General features: G+C 58.0%; 6 protein-coding genes across 6 annotated transcripts in view; 2 read left to right on the top strand and 4 right to left on the bottom strand.

The window, feature by feature from the left end:
* The window catches only part of PTSG_02561 (uncharacterized protein), a gene marked incomplete at both ends in the record, with an annotated part of 1,765 nt that extends 1,014 nt beyond the window's left edge, over positions 1-751 (bottom strand). Inside the window, 3 exons of the mRNA XM_004996993.1 lie at positions 39-100; positions 293-415; positions 705-751. Coding sequence (XP_004997050.1) covers positions 39-100; positions 293-415; positions 705-751 — 232 coding nt within the window. The remainder of the gene's footprint in view (positions 1-38; positions 101-292; positions 416-704) is intronic.
* Positions 752-2,700: 1,949 nt separating this feature from the next.
* PTSG_02560 (uncharacterized protein) lies at positions 2,701-5,325 on the bottom strand (the record flags this gene model as incomplete). Its single annotated transcript, XM_004996992.1, has 9 exons — positions 2,701-2,747; positions 2,901-3,012; positions 3,166-3,232; positions 3,423-3,473; positions 3,598-3,784; positions 3,941-4,000; positions 4,179-4,238; positions 4,453-5,025; positions 5,319-5,325. The coding sequence occupies 9 exons, from the start codon at positions 5,323-5,325 to the stop codon at positions 2,701-2,703; spliced, it is 1,164 nt and encodes a 387-aa protein (XP_004997049.1).
* Positions 5,326-5,754: 429 nt separating this feature from the next.
* Positions 5,755-12,177, top strand: PTSG_02559 (uncharacterized protein; the record flags this gene model as incomplete). Its single annotated transcript, XM_004996991.1, has 20 exons — positions 5,755-5,895; positions 6,057-6,169; positions 6,326-6,469; positions 6,636-6,771; positions 6,931-7,018; positions 7,186-7,272; positions 7,406-7,493; positions 7,806-7,992; positions 8,257-8,382; positions 8,433-8,624; positions 8,668-9,146; positions 9,182-9,521; positions 9,704-9,861; positions 10,074-10,563; positions 10,616-10,825; positions 10,873-10,998; positions 11,064-11,218; positions 11,321-11,633; positions 11,903-11,982; positions 12,156-12,177. The coding sequence occupies 20 exons, from the start codon at positions 5,755-5,757 to the stop codon at positions 12,175-12,177; spliced, it is 3,675 nt and encodes a 1,224-aa protein (XP_004997048.1).
* Positions 12,178-12,664: 487 nt separating this feature from the next.
* On the bottom strand, positions 12,665-16,259 carry PTSG_02558 (uncharacterized protein; the record flags this gene model as incomplete). The annotated part of the gene is made up of 10 exons (XM_004996990.1): positions 12,665-12,841; positions 12,874-13,493; positions 13,544-14,448; positions 14,716-14,765; positions 14,900-15,000; positions 15,164-15,199; positions 15,280-15,305; positions 15,473-15,715; positions 15,841-15,966; positions 16,156-16,259. 10 exons carry the CDS (start codon positions 16,257-16,259, stop codon positions 12,665-12,667), a joined length of 2,388 nt encoding a protein of 795 aa, XP_004997047.1.
* A 722-nt stretch (positions 16,260-16,981) lies between these two features.
* Positions 16,982-19,490, top strand: PTSG_02557 (uncharacterized protein; the record flags this gene model as incomplete). The annotated part of the gene is made up of 9 exons (XM_004996989.1): positions 16,982-17,053; positions 17,246-17,289; positions 17,456-17,571; positions 17,737-17,819; positions 17,979-18,050; positions 18,209-18,418; positions 18,653-18,758; positions 18,896-18,947; positions 19,046-19,490. 9 exons carry the CDS (start codon positions 16,982-16,984, stop codon positions 19,488-19,490), a joined length of 1,200 nt encoding a protein of 399 aa, XP_004997046.1.
* Positions 19,491-20,069: 579 nt separating this feature from the next.
* PTSG_02556 (kinesin light chain) lies at positions 20,070-22,215 on the bottom strand (the record flags this gene model as incomplete). The annotated part of the gene is made up of 3 exons (XM_004996988.1): positions 20,070-20,506; positions 20,581-21,731; positions 21,824-22,215. 3 exons carry the CDS (start codon positions 22,213-22,215, stop codon positions 20,070-20,072), a joined length of 1,980 nt encoding a protein of 659 aa, XP_004997045.1.
* Between the last annotated feature and the right edge of the window lie 193 nt (positions 22,216-22,408).

The following is a 22,408-nucleotide window of genomic DNA, read 5'->3' as shown; positions in this document are numbered from 1 at the left end:
CACACACACACGCACACATCTCAGTCACCCCCTCTCACCTTCATCACTCGTCGTCATTGTCATCATCGTTGGCTTTACCGCTTCATGCGCCTCGCCAACGCTGTGAATTGTGTGTGTGTGTGTGTGTGCACGGACACAAGATGGGAGAGAATGCAGGGGGTGAGGTTGACAGCGAAGCATCATCAGCCACACGCCATCCCCATCCAACCACCCGCACTGACACACAATCACACGCACGCACACATGCTGTCCCCACTCACCATCACCACCATGCACACACACACACACACACGCACATTCATCAGAGCGACTGACATGTGCAATGTCTGCCTCACGCCAGATTGGGGCTGGTGTCGGCTGGAGTGTGATGGCGGCTGTGCAGTCAATGGCGATGGTGATGGCGACGACAGCGGAGCTGAGGTGGAAGAGAGGAAAAGGAGAGAGAAATGGGGAGGGCGATGATGATGATGTGTCGTTCATGGCGGCTGCTTTCCCCTCCTCTGATGTGGCACTGGTGCGCATGCAACCAACACACAACGACAAGACACAACGACAACATCATCACACACAAGGTACAGACATGGCATGTGAGCACAGCAAGCGTGTTCACCTTCCTGCTGCCCCCTCTCTTTTGCTTTCCTCCTCCTCGTCCCATCACACACACACACACACACACACACACACACACACACACACACACACACCTGCACATTATTGCGTCGCTGTGGTTGGATGTGCCCGCCATGACCATGGACGTGTGTGTCCGCAGCTGCTCCTCCAATCCATCATGTGTGCATCGCCCATCATCCTCAAACGATCCTCACGCAGTCGCTCCCTACAGCCGCAAGCACACATGGCATGTGAGCTGCACAGCTACTCTGCTGTACGGGATCCAACAGCAGCAGCAACAACAGGCACCCACAGCAGCAACGGCAACACATGCACCATGTGCCAACCAATGAATGCGTGATGGGCTCACCTTGCTCACATGTGGGAACGCTGCATGAGCACAACAGCGGCAGCCGAATCGGGGAAGTTGCAGCAGCAGCAGCCGGCATGCTAGCCCACATCCATCAACATCCTGATGTGTGCTGGTACCTCAGCACCTGTGCATGTGCGTGGTTGCAGGCAACGTGGGTGGGAACAGAACACAACAGGCAGACAGCAAGCCATCACGTCAGCATAGCAGAACGAGTGATTGACGTCACACGCACCACGTGTGCGCGTATGTGTTTGTGTGTGTGTTAGTGAATGTGACCATCATCCCCATCAACCCTCTTCCTTGTTCATTTCACCGCACCCCATCACCATCACAGCCCCATCATACAACCAACAACCACTCATCATCACCCACATGCCATGCGTGAGGCGAGTGCAGCTGGCACGCGTGACAAGTATCCTTGACATTTCCCTCATCCTGATGCTTGTGCGTGCGCATCACCTGTAAGTGTGTGGTTGTGTGCGAGCACCAGCATGGTGAGTGCGTGGGAGGGAGGAAGGGAGCATGAATATGTGCGCAGCTACACCGCTGCTGCCACTGCTGATGGTGTGCATGCATTTGTGTGAAGAAGAAAGGGAAGGGAGAGAAAGCAGACAACAGAAGGGAGGGGAACAAGACATGCTGCACCCCATTCCATCCATCCATCCCTCTTCCTCACACCACCACCACACACCACCGTCCTCTGTCACCAGCCAGCCAGTCACACCACACCGTACTCACCCAGCATCCCCCACCCCACCTCATCCATCCATCCATCCAACACGCATCTCCTCTCCCTTCCCCTCTTCTTCTCGCCCTCACCTCTGCTTGCTGCTGCTTCCAGCCGAAAATGCAACTTGTGCTGTCGCCACCTGTTCCCAGCTGCAAACAGCCAGCTTCCGCCAGCAGCAGCGGGCGATGGGTTGGTTGCTTGCTTGCTTGGTTGTTTGGCTGGGGAATGTGTTCAGCAGCAAGTGGTGGTGGTGGTGGTGCATTCTCTGCTGCTGCTGCATTGGCGGTAGAGGGTGTGTTGGCTGCTGCTGCTGCTGCTGCTGCTGTTGTTGTGATGGCCGCCAGGGAGGCCGAGAAAGAGAGGGGAATATAAGCAGCAGCTGCAAGGTGGAGAATGTGCAGGTGTGCAGGCAGTCGTGTGTGAGAATGACGAATGAGACAGCGCATCAAGCAAGGCAAAACAGGCAGCCGCACCACACACATGCATGTACATTGATGTGGGACAACAAGGGGAGACAGGAGCAGCAGAGACAGCGATCACAAAATACGCACACTGGTGCGGTGCACATCACACACACACATACATGTAAAGTGATGCGCTCACGTTGCTCATCGCTTGCTTGTTTGTGTGTGTTGGTGTTGCTGCTTCCACAGCCGCACAAGCGTGGCTGGATGGTCATCGCATGGCAGCGCTCGTCTGTTCATCCCATCAGAGCAGTGGTGGTTGGTGCAGGAGGGGTGACATCTGCTGGCTCAAGGGCCCTATGTGTGGCGACAGCAGAAGGAAGGAGAAGCAAGCGTGGAGGGTGGTATTGGTGCCGGTGTTGAGGATGGGAAGGGAAGGATGTCAGCAAACACACATGAGAAAATGAGGAGGTGGTGATGACGGCGTGTGGATGGGTGGAGAAGAGAACACGCACGTCGACACACACGCACACACACACACACACACACACACACACACACACACACACACACACACTCACCTGTCAGGCGTTGTCGCCGCTGAACAGGTTGATCCTGGCAGACTCCAGCGCTGACAGCAGCAAATAGCGCAGACAAGACACACGAGTTGGCAGATGGTGGGAGTGGTTGAATGGACATGAGAACAAGCGAGCAACGCACACACTACACCGCACACGTTGCCACACTCACTGCACAGGCCCCTGTCCCAACCACACTCCCTCACCTGTGTGCACTTGGGTGGAGAGGGACTTGAAGAACTCCTCAAACACAAACACAACGCGTCTCTGCATCATCTCCACCACCTCATCAGGGATCGACCGCAGGATCCTCGGAAGCTAACCGCAGTTGTATGTGTGTGTGTGTGTGTGATCGTGCGTGAGTGTGTAAGCGACGTGCCATGCAAGCCATCACAACCACAATCCCCATCAAACTACATCACCCGCTCACGCATCACTTCACATGCCCATATCAACGATCTGTCACCACACCTCAAGGAGCCTGTGCTCGGGGAATGCGAATGCTGAACGTCTCCCAGTCCAGCAGGTCCTGGTAGGGCTGCAGGTGTGCAAAAAGCAAACGCCATAACATCACGTCACCATGAGCGACGGGGAGTACATCTCCACACACACACACACACACACACACACACACACACACATCTCCACACACACACACACACACACACACACACACACACACACACACACCACACCACACACACAATGTAAAATCCACCAATACGCACCAGCACGTAGTGATTGACGACAATGATGGGGATGGCACCCGCAGCCATGATCTATGAGGCATGAAAGGGGGGTGACAGGAGATGGAAGGTGGTGATGAGCACCAACAGGTCCGAAATCGTCTGCAACACACACACACACACACACACACACACACACACACACACACACACACACCTGAAGGGGTGATAGCCAAATCCTTCCACGATGAGCCCAAACTTGGTCTCCAGCGCCAGCTCCGTGTACGTGTACTTGTTGAACTCTTCCTCTGCCTGCTTACACGATGGGTCATATCCAACCTTCCCCCTCACGGCCCATGCGCTCTTCGCCAAACCACCGGCACGCGCACACCAACACAATGTCCCTGCAAACGCGCACAAACACAGGCGATGTGTGTGTGTGTGTGGTGGATCCAGACAGACACACACACACAGCACCAAAACTAGTTGACGCCGAGGCAACGCACGACACACACACGGAACACGATAACACAACACATCACACGCGCAGCACACCACACCTGCCGTTGTGCAGCTTGGGGAGATGGTTCCGCATGGCATCAGAGCGAGCAGACTTCGTGCTTCTGCACAACAGGGAAAGAAGAGACACACGTCAAACAGCGGCACCACAACAAGTTTGGAGTGAGATTGCAGTAACACAAGAAGGGCAAGTGGCGGTGCAGTGAGCGACACCAACCCCTCAAAACCCAGCAGCAACAGTGAACATCGAACCTCACATCGCACCACGTCACACCACACACGCATGCACAGACCTGAAGGTGACGAGGATGTTCCTGTTTGTGCGGACGGAACGCGTCGCTGCTCCGGTGTGAATGAATGAATGAATGTCACCATGGAGAAGAGTGGCATGGACACATCGAGGCCGTCGGGGTGGTGGAATTCACTGAGGTGGTGTGATGAGATGGAACAGACAGGATTGATGAAGCGTGTAAGCATCAGCAGTCGCACATGGTGAGTGCCAACCCCATATGCACCCCTCTTCCACCACACACACACACATATGCACGCCTACCTGTGTCAGGACCGCGGATCAACGAGGAGGACATGACAGCAAGTCGTTGCCAGCCAGCACTCACCACCGTACCACTTCTAGGAACGGACAGCATGGCTGTGTCCACCGCACTTGCGGCTGGATCGACGATGAGGATGGATGGCGAGTTGCATGAAATGCCGTGGCAGGAAAAGGCCATTGTCCGCAGCCACGCCGCTGATCCACTTGCATCCGCCGTGTCGCAGCCCACCAAGCATGGTGGTGCCTGGTGTGCTCGTGCTGCAATCAGGTCACACCCGCAAGGGAGGGTGTTGTGAGCCAGCACGCCGCCGTCTGCGGTGCCCACATGGCTCAACCGCCTCGCGGTCGTGTAATCCACTGCCGCTGTCACCGCCGCTGTCATTGCTGTTGCTGTTGTTGATGGGTTGATGATGAGCACAGAGGTGGTGGGAGTTGCATCAAAGGGAGGGATGCCGTAGATGAGGCCGGTGCTGGTAACGACGCCACCAATTCCCAATAGCAGTTGCCAGTGCCCTTGCCGAGTACATCTTGGATGCTGTTGCCAGACGGTGGGCTGACTGACAGTGTTTGTGGCTTATGTCACACATGCACACGCAAACGGGCCAAGAAGGAGACCTGTTTGTGGTTGTTCACTGCCTGCTGGCTGGCTTGCCGTGCACTTGTCGTGCTTTTGTCCCGGTCGCAAGCAGCACAGCAGTTGTTACCCTCTTCCCTTTCGTTCCACGCAGAGCACTGCTCCTTGTCAAGCCGTTCGCCCCTGCGTGTGCGTGCATGTGCATGCTTGTGCGTGTCTGTGCGTGTCTGTGTGTCTGCCTTCCATCACACAACAGTGAACCCCTTTCAACAACAAAGAAGAAAGTGCTGACTCGGCATTTTTCTGTGTTTGTGTTTTGTGGGGAAGAAGACAAGAAGACAAGAATGCGTGCAACGGCAGTGACAGTGCTGCTGGTGGGTTGGTGCCACATCCGCACGTAACAAAACAAAAAAGCGCTCTCTCGACACATTTGTGTGTGTGTTTGTGGAACAGAGAGACAGCGCCGCTGTTGGTTGGTGTGTGTGTGCTGTGTGTGCTGTTCAGCCACTGTGGCGAGCGTCGTCTCAAGCTCAAGTCCAGTGCAGCAAGATCAAGGTGTGTGTGTGTGTGTGTGTGTGTGTGTGTGTGTGTGTGTGTGTGTGTGTTTGAAGCGGCTTACGTGCGCATCCCCTCGTCCCATCGCTGCTCTCACCTACCAACCCCCCTCCCCTCCCCCACACACTCGCACACACCTCGCTGACAATTGGATGTTTGCGCTTGCTGGCAACATGGCGCAGACGTCCATGACGCGTGAGGCGTGTGCCACGCTCTGCTACACCTTCAACTTTTTCACTCAAGCGCCGTTGAGTATGGCTACCAATGCTGCTTCTGCGAACACCCAAGCTGAATTCCACCGCGCAGTCTCGGCGGTGTGTGTGTGTGTGTGTGTGTGTGTGTGTGTGTGTGTGTGTGTGTGTGTGTGTGTGTGTGTGTGTGTGTGTGTGTGTGTGTGTGTATGTGCACACATTAGTGTATGCGACCAGCATTCACACTCCCCCCACCCCCACCCAACACACACACTTTTATCCAGCCTTCCTCCGACTGCAACGAGCCATGCACGGGGGTGTCAACCGAGATGTGCAGAGCAGCCAATCGCATGAACATCAATCCGGGCAAACTGTTCCGGCAAACCCGTTCCCGCAGGTGATTCCAACACACATGCACACACACACGCACACAACACACACAACAATCACAATACACACACACACACACTCTCTCTCTCTCTCAGCTCATACGTGACTGCTGTTGCACCTTGCCTCGTCAGGCCATGCGTGCCTGTCTGCAGCGACGAGGGAGTTGCCGTTCTTGCAACACGAGTCTGTCCATCGGTGCCCGCCTCGACGACCTCATTGGACGCCTCAGTCTTCAGGAGAAGGCCGGTCTCATTGGCCCTGATCCCGTCACCAGCCCATGCGCCTTCCTCGACTATGGCATCAAGAGGTGGGAAAGGGCATTCAGTACCAACGCAGTGACTCGTGGCTCTGTCTTGTTGTGTTTCCCTTCCCCGTTTCTTCGTGCCACAGCGGCATCAACCGCCACCACCACTGCTCACACAGCAACACCACCTCCTTCTTCATGCTCACATGTGTGTGTGCATGGGTTGCAGGCTCGCCATCCCGCCGTATCTGCATCTGGTGGAGACGAACACGGCCGTTGCCTCTGCGTGCATCATCAGCCAGGACAAGTGTGCCACCACGTTCATTGAGCCCCAAAGTCTTGGCGCAGCCTTCAACCGAATGTGTGTGTGTGAGTGTGTTTGTGTGTGTGTCTGTGTGTGTCTGTGTGTCTGTGTGTGTGTGTGTGTGTGTGTGTTTGCGTCTGCTATGTCGGGTTCTCCTTGATCAAAGCTCCTGTCGTTCATTTCCCCACCCCTCGTCCCGCCACTGGTCCTTCACTTCCAGGTCATATCCACAGAGATGCGCGCCTTCAACAATCTCAGCCGGCACAGGGGTGGCAGCGTCTTGCAGAAGATCGTACTCAAAAGCACAGGTGCCCTTTCATCACGTGTTGCTGACGCTGGTGCACACATCACACCCATGCGATCACTCTGCAACAGTCGCACGCATAGCCCCAACCCCCCTTCACACTCACCCACTCACTCACTCACTTTGCAGGCCCACCCTCTCACCTTTACTGCACCCCTCTCAACCTCTGAGACCCCTGCTTGAGCGGCGAGTACGCTGCTGCTTACGTGGCCGGCTGCCAGGACGGCCCAGACAGGAAGTACAAGAAAATGACAGCAGGTACGCACACGCATTAAACCTCACACACGTGCGTGTGTGCAATTGCCCACAATCGTGTCAGCGACGCTGCTTCATTTGCACTTCGTGGCAGTCGTGTCATTTACACTGCTGTCACCACTCCATCGCGTTTTAGGTCTCAAGCACGTTAACGCGCACTCGGTCGAGACAACCGCGTGGCATTCAACGGGAACATCTCCACCTCTGACCTCTGGGACACCGAGGTGTGTGTGTGTGTGTGTGTGTGTGTGTGTCTGTCTGTCTGTCTGTCTGTGTCAGCTCGTGTATCTCCAATCAACATTTCTTGTGAGTTCGTCCACGCCACCAGACCTGCCACATCCCCTCACCTCCCACTTCCTTATGTTCATCCCGCTCCCCTCTGCCGTATGTCTCATGTGCAGTACAAGCGCGGGCGCTTGCTGCCATGTGCTCGTACGCCAGCATCAACGGCGTGTCCTCGCCGTGTGCGAATAACATGCTGCTCAACGACGTCGTGTGCGGGCAGTGGAAGCGTGACATGGTGACGATTGGAACAGACTGTGGTGCGATTTGCAAACATGGTCAACGCCAACACGTACGCCCACGAGTTCCGTCGACGCTGTCGCGAAGACGCTGAACGGCAGCGCGGATATGGAGCTCGGAGAGACATACTTCACCACAAACGGCCACTTGGAGCAGGCTGTGAAGCACAACCGCATGACAATCAACACGGCGCACAACACCGTGCGGCGGATCCTCAAGGATAGCTTCATCACGGACCAATGGTATGTTGACTTATGTTGGCTGTGTGTGTGTGTGTGTGTGTGTGTGTGTGTGTGTGTGTGTGTGTGTGTGTGTGTGTGTGCGCGCGCGCTTGTCCTCAATGTCTCTTCTTAGTTTTGTGTCCTTGAGGAGATGAAGCGGTGCATGGTTCCTCAATACTCACAACAGTGTTGTCATTGCCTCTCACCCCATGTTCCCCTCCACCTCCATACCCTTCCTCTCCAGACATCGTTGAGTGCACGGCCTGCGGACCCAACCCTCCCTCCAGTAACGGCCGCTGCATCAGCGAGTGCCCCGACGATGGCGAGTATGAGCTCGGCCAACGGGTGTGCCGAGTGCCACTCCACGCGTGTGCCAAGTGCTACCCCACCGGGCGCCACCGACTGCCTCCTCTGCGACAGCAATCTCACCAGTCGTGCATTGCCCATTGCCCTCTCGATTACTTCTACGCCAAGGACCACCGCTGCGTGCCATGCACCACGTGCGGCATGTGCACTTGGGCCTCTACCTCATGCTCCGCGTCCTTCGACGTCGTCTGCTCTCCCTGGACCGAGTGCAAGCCGGGTCAGAAGGAGTCAGTCTCTGGCAACGCCGTGCATGATCGTGCGTGCGTGAGCTGCACCCTTTGGCATGGAGTACCAGCCGCTGCCGGACCGCGCCTCGTGCTTCCCCACCAGCGTGTGCGAGGAGCCCTTCATCGAGACCATCCCGCCCACGCTCACCACGGACCGCCTGTGCTCCTGCGACACGCTCACCTGCAACAAGCTCATCACGCAACTGTTTGAGGAGATTGTGTGCGCCGAGCCCACGGACGAGCAGCTCGACGTGGTGCTTGACGTGTGCTGCTCCGGCCAAGGCGAGGATGGCATCCGCGACACCATTCGCCAGATGGACGCCTACGAGGCACGCCGCTCCTGCCCAGGCTGCACAGACACGTGCGAGTGCAGCGCTGGCTTCATCCTTGTCTACGACGCCGATTCGGCCGACTGTCGGCCGTGCGACAGCGTGACGGAGTTCTCCCCATCCATTGGCGGCAGCAAGTGCGAGCCCATTGAGGAGTGTGAGCGCGGCCAGGAGGAGGTCTCCGCGCCAACCTGCTGTTCCTTGGACCGCGTGTGCGCGACTGCCCGGGCACCATCGACGAGGACAGCGACGGCTCCACGGGTTGCCAGATGTGCCCCGCCGGCCACTACACGGAGGCGGGCTGCCACGGCTCCTGTTCCAGCTTCACCTGCCGCGCAGGCACCCACCACCACCACGACAGCGACCCCACCACCACGTGCATGGACGTCACAGAGTGCGCATCCGGGCATGAAGAGGTGCAGGCCATGACGCTCCTCATCAGCGACCGCGTCTGCGACGAGTGCACAGAGGGCACGCACAAGGCTGTCTCTGGCCAGGGCGTGCCCTGTCTCCCCGTCACCACGTGCGACGCCGGCGAGGAGGAGACAGCCGAGCCCACCCCCACGAGCGACCTGCGTGTGCAGCCAGTGCGAGGTTGGCGCCACCTTCAAGCCCGTCGACGGCCAGGCCGAGTCATGCCGCCCCGTCACGCAGTGCGGCCCGGGCGAGGGAAGAGATTCGCTTTGCAAACCCACACGCCAGCACGACCGCCCCTGCCGCAAGTACGTCCAGGACACGTGCGTGCCCGTGTCGCGTTGCGCTGCCTCAGAGTACATTTCCCCGCATGGCCGTGAGCAAGTGCGAGTTTGGCACCTTCCAGAGCCAGGTGCCCACGCTCGACTCCAACCGCGAGTGCACGCTGGAGTGCTCCGAGTGCCCCAGCGGCCGCTTCGAGATTCGCGCCTGCTCCACGCTGGAGAACGTGCAGTGCGCTGGCTGCTCTGCGTGACCGCCGAACACATACATCCTGCGCGCCTGCAACTCAGAGAACGACGTGTCGTGCCAGCAGTGCAGCATGTGCTCCGATGAGCAGTACCGCAGCGCGCCATGCACCGCCACCAACGACACAGAGTGCACGACGCTGGACGTGTGCGACCAGGACCAGTTTGAGCTGTTCCCCGCTCTCACGCCAACCATAGATCGCATCTGCCGCGACCTGACCCAGTGCAACCCGTCGACGGAGTACGAGCGCACCGCCTGTGTCACCTCATCACCAAGTGTGACCCTGGCGAGCATCGCATGCGTGCGCCCACCTCCACCTCCGACGCCAAGTGCGAGCCGTGCCCCATCGGCAGCACCGACCACGACCGCAACCCGCTCACCGCCTGCCAGCCGTGCCCTTGCGGCCACTATGTGCCTGCGGACTCCATCGGCTCCTGCGAGCAGTTCCTGTGCCCAGCCGGCACCGCCGACCTGGACCGCCGCAACGCCAGCACACGCCGTGTACGCCGTGCCAGGCTGGCGTGGACTTTGCCTCCCTCTCTGGCCCAGCGCGATTGCACACCTGTGACGGAGTGCGACCTCGGCTACGAGGAGATGGTGCGCCCCACCATCTTCACGGACCGCCAGTACCGCCGCTGCATCGAGGCCCTGTTCTACCGCGACAGCAACACGGACTTCTCCACGCGCGTGTGTCGCCCTGCGAGCCTGGCTCGTTTGAGACGGCCGCGCCCACCACCAGCGGCATGGACCGCGAGTGCCAGATGGGCCGCACGTGCCCCAACAACAGCACGTTCATCTCGTGCCCGCTCACGCCCACGACGCAGAACCACAGGCATCTGCTCGCCGTGGACGCAGTGCCTGTCTAACAGAGTACGAGCTCGTTGCGCCGTCGCTGGTCAACGACCGCGAGTGCCAGCGCGTGCGCTCGTGCCAGCACACGGAGTACGAGGTGTCAGCGCCCACGGCCACGACGGACTGCCTCTGCACCACCATCAGCGACGCAGCTTGAGGTGCTCCCACCGTGCGTGCGTGCCCGCGTACTCTGTCTCGCTCGTCTTTGACGCCAAGTTCAACGCCCTTGCCGACACGCAGTCGCGCCACGAGGCGTTTGAGGCCGCGCTGGTGCAGTCCATCAACCACGACGCAGGACGCGTCGCAGATTCATTCTGCGCATCGACCTGCGCCAGGGCACCATTATTGCCACCGTCGCTTCCATCAACGAGGACTTTACGGCTCGCCTCTTCAACCGGTCCGTCTCTGGCGACATTACCGTCATGGCCTTCACCGCATCGCCGTGCGAGGCCGACGCGTTCCTGGACGACTCGTCCCTTTGGTTGCACGGGTGCACACGCGATCCCACCCATTACACACAGCAACTGCTGCAGCCACTGGCACGCACGCACGCACGCTTGCGATTGCACGCGGACGCCACATCCTCCACCAGGACAGCAACAACAGCCACCATCATCGCACACGCTGTGATCGAGTGCTGTCAGCACATGCCACCTTCACCTCCCGCATCATCATGCAAACACTGCTGCCACCACCACCACCAACGACAGCAAACTGCTCAAGGCATTGGATGCTGTTGGCTCTTGGACTACCACGGCGTTGTTGGGAGAGACGCTAGCAGCAGTGGTGGTGGTGTGGTGGTGGCGCACGCCATGGCAACAGCAGCGACAGCTGATGAGGTGGTGATTGTGTTTGCATTCCTCACTGGTTCCAGCAACAACAAGGAGGTGGCCACTGTGGTTCTGGTGAGCACGCATGTGCTGGCTGTTGTTGGTGCCACCGCTGACAACAGCAGTTGTTGCGATGAGCGACAACAGCAATTAAGAAGAAGATGGATGTATGTGGGGTTGCACGGCACGCAGTCACCCTCCCTTTGTGCTTTGCTGTGCAATTGGCATTTGAGCACACACCGATGATGGCGATGACGAGACGGCTGCCAATCAAATCACTTCCCATCTGAAGAGCCACCGCGTCGTGGCTGGTACACGCGTGTACCTCGTTCTTCCACCCTCAGACCGGCCATCGACAGAGCAGCGTTGCAGTGTGCCATGCGGTGTTTGATGATGCATCGTTGTTGTTGCCACTGCGTTGGCTGTATGTTCACATGCACGCCGTGCATACTCAATTTCCTTCCTTCCTCCCTGCCTTCCTTCCCTCTTGCTGTTCTCTGCTCTGCCACTCTCCCTTGTCAGTGTTGTGTGGTTGGTTGCTGCTGCTGTGTTGTGGTGATTCCACCTTGCATGTTCAATCGTTTCCCAACAGTACAGTGGGACAGTGCCAAAGACATGAAGAGACGACAACAGCCCTCACACAGGCACACAAGCAACACCAACACGCACATGGCCCACCACTTCACCTTCTATCCAAGCAAGAGAGGAAAGCAGAACCAGAACACGACACTGCTCAAGATACCAGCAGCATCGCATGGTGCCACTTGCAATGCAGCCAAACAACCAAATGCAAGGTGGCCTGCATCAACAACAACGACAAGGCCGCAGGCATCCACAAACCACCCCTGTCAAACTTGTCACACACGCAATGTGTCAAGGGAGGCAACCACTGCAGGGGCAAAAAAGACACACGAAGCAGGTCAGTCCATGGCGCTATTGCTGTTGTTGCTGTACTTGAACGCCTCGCACCAGTGCTTCAAGCAAGTCCCTCCAGTGTCAGCTGCACTTGGTTGCCATCCTTGTCAGCTGGTGGTGCTGTTGTCGTTTGCACCGTGTCTCGCGGATGGCCTGTGTGATGAAGCAGAATGCGTCCAGCACCACCGCGATTATGCCAGATGGATTAGGCAGTCCAGGACAAAAGAAGACAACGCTGCAGCCTCCATCATCTTCTTTGCCATGTCAAAATGCTTGGCAGATGATGGCAGCACGGCAATGCGCTTCTGCGGGAGGTGTTGCTGGTGGAACAACAACGGGCACAATGGCGTAGGGGCGGCATCTGGGGTCTGTTGTTGGGCGGAGGTGGCACAGGTCAAACGGCTGTGTGGAGGATCATGGCGCGGTTCAGGGTCGGTCCCAGCGCCCACAGGGCAACCCTGCCTTGCAAAACGCTGCTTGAAACAGTGAGCGGGTGCTGGTGATAGCACACGACCATATCATCTGCTCTGTCATTGCGATGCAATATGGTGGTGTGCTGCCCCGTACTGTAGTCGCACTTGATCACGCTCTCAACAGAGTTGACGAACAAGATGCTGCTGCGACGGGCAAAGACGCCGAACTTGACCGGAGCGTTTCTGCTCACTTTGAGCTTGCTGAGGACCTTGTGGTCGGCGACGTCACACACAACAAACACGTCATCTCGCGCAGTGTCAATCGCCAGCAGGCTGTCATCAGTTGGGTGGGTGGCCATGGTGGCGGCGGTCATGTTGGCGTTCGGCTCTGCCTCGTCCACAAACAAGTCATCCAACACCGCCACACGCGTCAGCGCACTGCTCACGCCACCACTGCTGCCGTTTACGTGCTGTTGCTGTTGTTGCTGCTGGTGGTGCTCCTCCTGCTGCTGCTGTTGTTGTTGTTGTTGCTGGTGGTGGTCAATGGCACAGACGTGCACTGTGTTTCCGCACGCGCTAGCAAGCTTGTTGCTGCTGTCCGCAAACACTGTGATGTGCAGGACATGAACGCCCGTGACCTCTTTGGGTTGTACCAACGTCGCACGACAAATACAAACGGGCGTGTCGTTGTTGTTGTTGCTGTTGTTGTTGTTGGTGCCACTGCTGCTGTCCCTTCATGTTGTGTTGTTGCTGATCGTGTGGATGTGAGGGTGCTGAGATCCCACACGCGCAAGTCGGTGGAGGTGGACGCAGTCACTAGGAAGCGGCCATCAGGGGTGACACGCAACGCATCCACGGCAGTGCGCACGCGCTCCTTGCTTGCCGTTTCCGCCTCTACTTCCCCTCTCGCTTCTTCTCCGCCCACGTCTTGTATCGTCTCCTCGCCATTACCGACAACATCAGCCCTCCACTCTGCAAGCAAGGTCGATGGCTCACCAAGCTGCCACAAAGAGATGACGCCCGTCTTGTTGCCCGCGATGTACAGGGTGGGCGTGACTGCCATGTAGCGCGTGTGCTCGAAGGTGGACGGCACAACCGCCAGGCACTTGAGGTCTGGCACGCGGTGCAGCTTGCACTCGTAGGGCACCTTCTGCCACCTCTCGGTGACCCACAGGGTCCCATCGGAAGCGGCGGCGCATGCAAGTTCAGCGCCAGGAAAGATCCCCGAAGATGACTGTGCGTTCAGCCTCATGTGCACCGAGGCCGCACATGTACACGCGGGAGTAGGGGAGTAAGAGGGGCAGATGAGGTGCTTGCCGTCCTTGGTCCACACCATGTCGGTTGCTGTGACGGGCATGCGCTGCTTGCACGCCAGCCCGTGCATGCCCCACACAAACGACTCAGCTACCAGCAGGCGGCCATCGGGACTGGCGTTGACGTAGGAGTAGCCGCCCTGCTCAGAAGAAGCAGAAGGACAGCTGCCAGCAGCTTGAGAGAGACGAGGGTAGGAGTGCGTGTCTGCTTGGCTGCTTGATGTTCTTGATGTCCTGGGAAGACTGGTGCTGAAATGGATGTGCGATGTATATTCGTGGTTTGTGTTGAGAGGGAAGTGTTGTTGGATGGATGAGTGGCTGTATTGAAGTGTGTCGATGGTGTGAGCCAAAGAACTGAGCCAGCGCACGCAACGTGGACGGAACACGAAAGAAAGGTCAAAGCACAAGAGGCTTTGACAGAAGAGAAAGGAACAACTGTTGCAGTGGAAGAGCAGCAGCTTCAGGATGCGCCACACCCACACACACACACACACACACACACACATCACGGCTCACCGCTTGATGTGGAGCTTGTTCTCCTCGCTCGGGTACTTGGTCGGGTGCACCTGAACATCGTCGCAGATGAGGCAGTGATGTTAGCATAAAACGACTGCACACAACCGCCACCACCACCTCACCCCAAGCAACCGCCACCACCATCTAACCCCCAAGCAAACAAGGCACCCCACAGCCAGCCCACCTTGAAGACGCATGCGTAGAGGTTGGTGACGGCAATCAGAAACGCCTTGTGCAGCGGATTCTGCGGATCAAACTCGAGCGCCTCGGGGAAGATCTTGTGGCCTATATGGGCACAACACACGAAAGGTGAGGAACAATGGAACGAGGCAAACACGCGATCAGTTGCGGTGTGGGTGGTGCTGCCAGAACGAACACACACACACATACACGCACACACACACACAAACACAGACACACACACGCATGCACACACGCGAGTCCTCACCTGACCAAAAGGGCTCTCCACTCTTGGTCTTTGCGCCTGCGGGGAAGGTGGCGATGAGTTGCAGGATGACGTGGCGGACAAACGCGTGAAAGTCACGCCACGCCAGCGACACTCACGTCTCCATCGTCGGCTTCTCTTGCAGCTGAGGAAAGAACGTGTCGGTGGTGGTGGTGGTGGTGGTGGTGGTGGTGGTGGTTCGGTGGTGGTGTCAACCCTCATAAGCAGGACAAACCTCCATCACATCCATCACACAATTACCACACAATTACCACACGCTGCCACCTTCAACAACAACAACAACACCAGCACCTGTGCGGCGAGGTCTTTGATGGCCTTGAGCATGTCCACGCTGCGTTCCAGGGCGCCGATCCGCTCGCCACCCACGCGCTGCTCAATCTTCGTCTCCAGGCCCGAGAGGAGATGAACCCCTCAGGGTCCTCCAGGAACTGCTGCAGCTGCGATACCGGACTCACAAACAGGTCCGTGAACTTGGCCCGCACCCACTCCATGCGTGCAGGAAGTTGTGCAGCGTGCACATGGGGATGCCGCCACCTGAGAACAGAAAAAGAAGATGAAAGAAGGGATGTTGAGTGGTGATGCGACAATGTTTTCGGACAGGGTGGAATCGATAGTGCAAGCTACACAAATGCACACACACGCACGTGCACACAGCACACATACCTGCTTCTGCGTCGCCGCCGTCGCTGCATGAGTTGGTGGTGTGCGGCACAATGACGTGGACGTTGGCGCCCGTGCGCATCGTCACGCTCTCCAGCAGCAGCTTCTCGTACAGCACACACTTGCTGTCAACAGGTTGTGTGATATTGTATGTCGAGGGGAGTTCGTGTGTATGGATCAAGATAGTAGGTGAGTGTGCATACAGGCGAGTTGAAATCTCATCAATCGACGTGTTGTCTGAACACACACACATACACATACACACACACGCACGCACGCACGCACACACACACACACATAACACACACACACACTCCTCTGCACCTACGTTGAAGTTGAAGAGCTGGTGGATGGGCCTGTAGCGGCTGCTGAACTTGACGAGCCCCTGCGCAACAACGCCTTCCTTGTACACGCACATCGGTGATGGTAAAGGTGATGATGATGGCAGTGAGGGACAAGGGAGGGAAGTGAAGCCGAGGTCTGAGGTTCAGCATGCGCAGCGCATCGCCACCTTCAATACACCATGGCACCATCATGCTTGATACACGATTTGGAAACACGCGGTGTTACGCACACGCGTACACGCAAGCACACACGCACATACACGAGCACGCACTCACCTCAGGGCAGCTGGTGTAACAGGGAAAGATGATGATGCTCTCAACTGGCACCCCCTTGGTAGCTTGGTGTCTGCATCTCACCATGCCGCAGTGCATGGCCCATGTGTGTGTGTGTGTGTGTGTGTGTGTGTGTGTGTGTGTGTGTGTGTGTGTGTGTGTGTGTGTGTGTGTGTGTGTGTGTGTGTGTGAGTGAGTGAGTGAGTGAGAGGCACCACATTGCCGTTGCTATGCGCTTGTGCCTCGTCTGCGACAACACGAACACGTGATGGTGATGGTGAGGGAAACATGTCTGTTGACGAAACAACTCATCAAAGCACACACACACACACATGTCATGTGGAAGAACAAACAAACCTGCGTGGTGGTGGTGTTGGCATTTCTTTGGTTGCTGTCTGCAGCGATGCAGATGATGATGGGCAGTGGCGGACGAGGAAAGCAACCACAGCAACTACCACAGAAACAAAGCTGGTTGTAGAAAGAACAGCAGAGACAAGCAAGAAGACAGCTCACACACACATATATGAGTAAGAAGAGTGATGATGTGAAGGACAACATCACAACCATTGCCAACAACACCTGCTTCATCAGCACAGTGAGGTGAGCGCAAGCCAACAACAATGACTGGAACATGCGAGCGACACTATGGCTTGTTCACCTGTCGTTGATGTGCACCCTTGGTATGCCAGCCTTGCTTGGTGTGGGTGTCACGACGCAATGCGCTCGTCCGTCATTGCCCCCTCCCACCACACACAGCACACACACACACACACACACACACACACAGCCGTCGTTGGTGCCGGCCATCCTAGACGCATTCTCAGACCTCAAGTACGAACACGACGTTGATGATGTTGGTGGTGGTGTTGTCAATGATGCTGTGTATCTGTGGTGTGTTCCTCAGCCACTAAGTTCTTGGATTGCAACGCAGCCATTCCACCACCATCCCTCACCATCTTTCCCCCTCCCCCTCCCCCACATACACCCTACTGTGCAGTGTGGCGCAGGCGTGCCTGCGCGAGATCTGCGACCACGTGTTGAGCCAGCTTGGATCGTACAGTACAGCGTGCCTCCCAATCGTCATCAAGTTTCTCATGCAGCAAGGTGGTGGCGGTACTGTTGAGGGCGGCGAGGAGTGGAAGATGATGCCATAGTGTGTGACTGTGTGATTGCGATCTCACACGCGCCCGCCTGCACGTGTCGCTGTGGCTTGTTCTCTCACAGCCGCTCCCTCACATGCCTTCGCACACACTCACACACATGCACGTTGATGTTCAGCGGATGGAATGGATGTGAATGCGCTGACAGCGAACATGATCGCTGACTCCTCCACCATGCACACGGCCAGCACCAACAACGGGGTGATGATCACGATGTGTTTGCCTGTGGTGGCTGCCATCAAGAACGGGCTGGCATTTTGATGCACACATTGCAAAGGCGTGGCTGCGGCCAACTCAAGACGACCACGGCCCAGCCAATCACCGCCCTCGATCTGCTTGTGCTGTTGCTGCTTCACCAAGCACCAGAACGCCCACCGCCGCGGCGCGGAGACCACCGTCATCAAGCTTGCAAGCACGGGCCGGCTCACCGCCGTCATGGCTGCAGCCATGTTTGCCAGACACACGCGCGCATTCTTGATGTGATTGTGCACATGGCCAACATCCTGAACCGGCGGCAGCCGCCACCTCGCCTCCACGGCCGGAGGTGGTCGGGGCGCTAGTGGCGCACATTGGCACGGGGGCAAGCACAGGAGGTGGACGCAGCCATGCCTGTGCTGCTACTGTCGCTGGCCCCAGATGACCCGAAGCTGCTGCACCCGTTTGCGCTCATGCTGAACGGCATCCTGGACTGCCTGGGCAACCCGCACTTCATCCACATTCGGCAGCTCTTCCGTATCCTGACCACGCTCACGTTTGACCGCCAGCGCACCGCAGCCGCAGGCCTCAGAGGAAGATGGTGTGTGTGTGTGTGTATGTGTGTGTGTGTGTGTGTGTGTGTGTGTGTGTGTGTGTGTGTGTGTGTTTGAATGTGTGTGTGTGTGTGTGTGTGTGTGTGAACTTGTGCGGTGGGGAAGGTGTGTTGGATAACATAATGTCCTTCCATGAAGAGCGTCTGTCACCCGTTTCACTACCACCACCACCACTACCAACACCACCGCAACCATTCCTTCTGCATTGCACCCCGTGTACGGCAGCTGTCTCAATTCAATGAAGAGCTGAAATGCATCGGCACCATCGCTGCCATCACCGTCACCCGCACCTGGCTCGCTCTTGCCAACGCCGCAGACATCTCCATCGACGGTGTGTTCGTGTGTGCGTGCGTGCGTGCGTTTGCGCCCTTGTTTGCGCCCTTGTTTGCGGTTCACCTGAGTTCCCCGTGTGGACCTGTCGTGCTCCTCCTCATCCATCACTCACCCGTCTCCTCGCTTGTCCAACAGGCAACCATCTCTCCTCGCTGTTGCAGGCCTTGCAGCTCATCTATGCCGACAAGTGCGTTCAGCTGACATGCTCCGTTGCCACCACGTCTCCACATCCACGCCCAGTCATTTGCCTGTCTACCGTGGCGTCGTTTCTTCCCCAACCACCAGCACCAACAGCCATCAAGAGCAAGCACACCTGTCAGGATGCGTGAACGGGCACAGCGGACTCACCATCGACCACCGCTGCCGACGGCCGTTTGGGTTCAGGTCGCTCGCCGACCCCGGCATGTGTGAGGGCCGCTGGAACCCCAAGCGCACGCTCCAGCACGACAACACACGTCAACACGATTGTGGTTTGCGCAGACGGACGGGTGTGCCCCAAACACGGGTGGCGTGTTCTAACGTCTCGCCCGAGGACACGCGCGCGCGCGAGGTGGGCAAGGGCACGCACGTGGTCGTCAGCCAGAAGACGCTGCAGGCCCCCGTTCGAGATGAAGCTGCAGCTGCCGTCGGGGATTGCCGCCGAGTTCGCGGGCATGATGCGCAGCAAGACCGACGTGGAGACAAGATAGCGAAAACGCGCTGCCGGAACGCGGACCTTTCACGTTCCTGATGTCGCTGCAGCCCTTTGGCATGGTGGGTCCTGTCGCTGGGGACGGGCAACCTGAACCCCGAGGAGGAGACGGTGGTGGAGGTGCAGCACGAGAGTTGGGCGCATCCCTGACTAGCGTGGGCCTGCAGCGACGACGTGCTGTTCCGCACGGTCGCGGACGGACAACGAGGACAGGCTGGCGACCCAGCCCTCCCGACAGGCTGCTGGGCGTTGTGCACGCTGAGCGGCCGAACCCGCTGCCGATGCCCCCACACATTCACGTGCTGATGGAACTACTTTTCCACCAGCCGCACCCTGATGCGCAAGGCGGGCGTTGTGGGCGTGGACGTGGGAGTGAAAGAGGACCTGCTTGCTTGTTTGGTTGACGTGATAGGTTGTATGCTCGTTGCTCGTCAGCTGGTTGATTGCGTGATGAGTTTACTGAAGTGTGAAACAAGCAACGTCAAGCAAGTAAAAGCAAGGGGAAAGCAAGCACGTGAAGGAAAGACAGGAGCAAAGGAGCAAAGAGGCAAACCAGCAAGCACACACACACACACACACACACACACACACACACACACACACACACACAGCACACAGTCAAGTGGTGGCGTTGATCCGGCTGTTGGTGGCAGTGCACCAGTCAGCGAGCGAGGTGTCAGAGCGCGCGTGCAGGCGGAAGACGAAGGTGCGGCCGGGAACAGCGACGTGTAACTCCTCGCCACCATGGGCGAGCTCAGCTGACAGCACGCTGGAAAGGGGGATGCGCCCACGTTCTGCCAGGGAAGGACCCTTGCTGTACGTCAGGCGGTCGTCGTCAAGCTTGCACCAGCACGGGCGAAAGGCGGCCCTCCGTCGCCCACGCTTCCGCAACCAGCCGGCCAGTGGCTCACCAGGGCACTCGCAAGCGTCCTCGTACATCGCCCTTGCTGGTACAGAGCAGCCACGAGGAGCATCTCGCCCAGTCCCTGTCTTCTTGTCCTCACCGTCGCTGCCCGTGTTTGCTGGGCGTCTTGCGTCAACGTCAGCATGTGCAACTGCACCGAGAAATCGCATGAGCAGGTTGCGTTGTGGAGCAGACGACTGGTACACAACAGCAGAAGAGATGAACCGAAGAAGAAGGTTGCGATGAGCAAGCACTGTTGCTGCTGAAGTCGAGACTCTGACACGTGTTGCGTGGATGTGTGCTGCCTAGTCACAGCACCACCGCGAATGCGCCGCAGGTTGCGCTCCGCCTTGAGGGTGTGTGGGTGGTCTGGCCCGAGCGTGGTCGCAAAAACGTCGAGCGCGTGCTGAATGTAGGCGCAGGCCTGCTCCTTGTCACCGCGCTTGTCATAGAGCAGGCCGATGTTGAAGTACGACGTGGCTACGCTCGGGTGCTTCTCGCCCAACGCTTCCACCGTGATGGCGAGGTCCTTCTCGTGGAAGTGGATGGCTCTGTCGTAGTCGCCCTTGCTATGGTAGGCGATGCCGAGGTTGCCGTAGGTATCGGCAGTGCTTGGGTGCTTCTCCCCCAACGTCTCCACCGTGATAGCGAGCGCCTTCTCGTAAAACGCAATCGCCTTGTCGTACTCGCCCTTGCTGTAGTAGGCGCTGCCGAGGTTGTTGTACGTGCTCGCTGTGCTCGGGTGCTTCTCCCCCAACGTCTCCACCGTGATAGCGAGCGCCTTCTCGTAAAACGCAATCGCCTTGTCGTACTCGCCCTTGCTGTAGTAGGCGCTGCCGAGGTTGTTGTACGTGCTCGCTGTGCTCGGGTGCTTCTCCCCCAACGTCTCCACCGTGATAGCGAGCGCCTTCTCGTAAAACGCAATCGCCTTATCGTACTCGCCCTTGCTGTAGTAGGCGTTGCCGAGGCCCAGATACGAATCGGCTGTGCTCGGGTGCTTCTCCCCCAGCATCTCCACCCTGATGGCGAGGGCCTTCTCGTAAAACGCAATGGCTCTGTCGTAGTCGCCCTTGCTGTGGTAGGCGCTGCCGAGGTTGTTGTACGACGTGGCTGTGCTCGGGTGCTTCTCCCCAAGCGTCTCCACCCTGATGGCGAGGGCCTTCTCGTAGTAGTGGATGCCTCTGGCATGCTCGCCCTTGCTGTCGTATGCGAGGCCGAGGTTGTTGTACGTGTTCGCTGTGCTTGGGTGCTTCTCGCCCAGCGTCTCCACGAAGACGGCGAGGGCCTTCTCGTAGTACGCAATCGCCTTGTCGTACTCGCCCTTGCTGGCGTAGGCGATACCGAGGTTGCCGAAGGTGTCGGCGCCACGTTCCCCCCTTTCTCCCCCTCGGTGCGTAGCCGAATTGCTAGGGCTGTCTCGTAGTAGGCAATGGCGCGATCGTGCTCGCCAAAGTCGTTCAGCACCGACCCAACGTGGTTGCACAGCCCAGCGAACGCCCCTGTGCTGTCCTCGCCTCGTGCTCGCATTGCTTCGACGGCACCCACCGCCTTTTGCAGGCACCACGCGCGCAGCTGGTCCTTCACGGCTTGGTTGACTGCGCCAAATCCGCCCGCCCACGACTCGATCGCTGTGAAGATCATGTGCTTGTCATGTGGGTTGAAGGCGTCGGCTCGCTCTGCCTGCACGCGCACCAGCGTGTCTGTGACGGCTTTATAGCTGTCGCGAATAGCGTCTTCGAGCGCCTGTTCTTCGCTCTTGGGCAGTTGGATGGTGACCTCTGTGCCCTCGTTGCTGATGCCACAGAAGATCTCCCACAAACACCACGCGCGTGTCAAGGGAACAGGGTCTCGCCACGGCATGAGCACCAGCAGCACATGGCCAATGTTGGCAATCGACTGCTTGAACGTCGTGCTCCACCTGCGGGTGTTGAGAAAGGGAAAGGGGGAGAGGAAAGGGTGGAGGGAAGAGGAGGACAGGGGGGAAAGGGGAAGGGGTTGCAGTTCTTGTGAGGGAACAGTGTGCGTGTGTGTGTGTGTGTGTGTGTGTGTGTTT

This window comes from Salpingoeca rosetta (assembly GCF_000188695.1).
Source record: "Salpingoeca rosetta unplaced genomic scaffold supercont1.5, whole genome shotgun sequence".
Classification (NCBI taxonomy): domain Eukaryota; class Choanoflagellata; order Craspedida; family Salpingoecidae; genus Salpingoeca; species Salpingoeca rosetta.
Note: the sequence above shows the minus strand (reverse complement) of the source record. Positions and strands in the feature narration are given on the sequence as shown.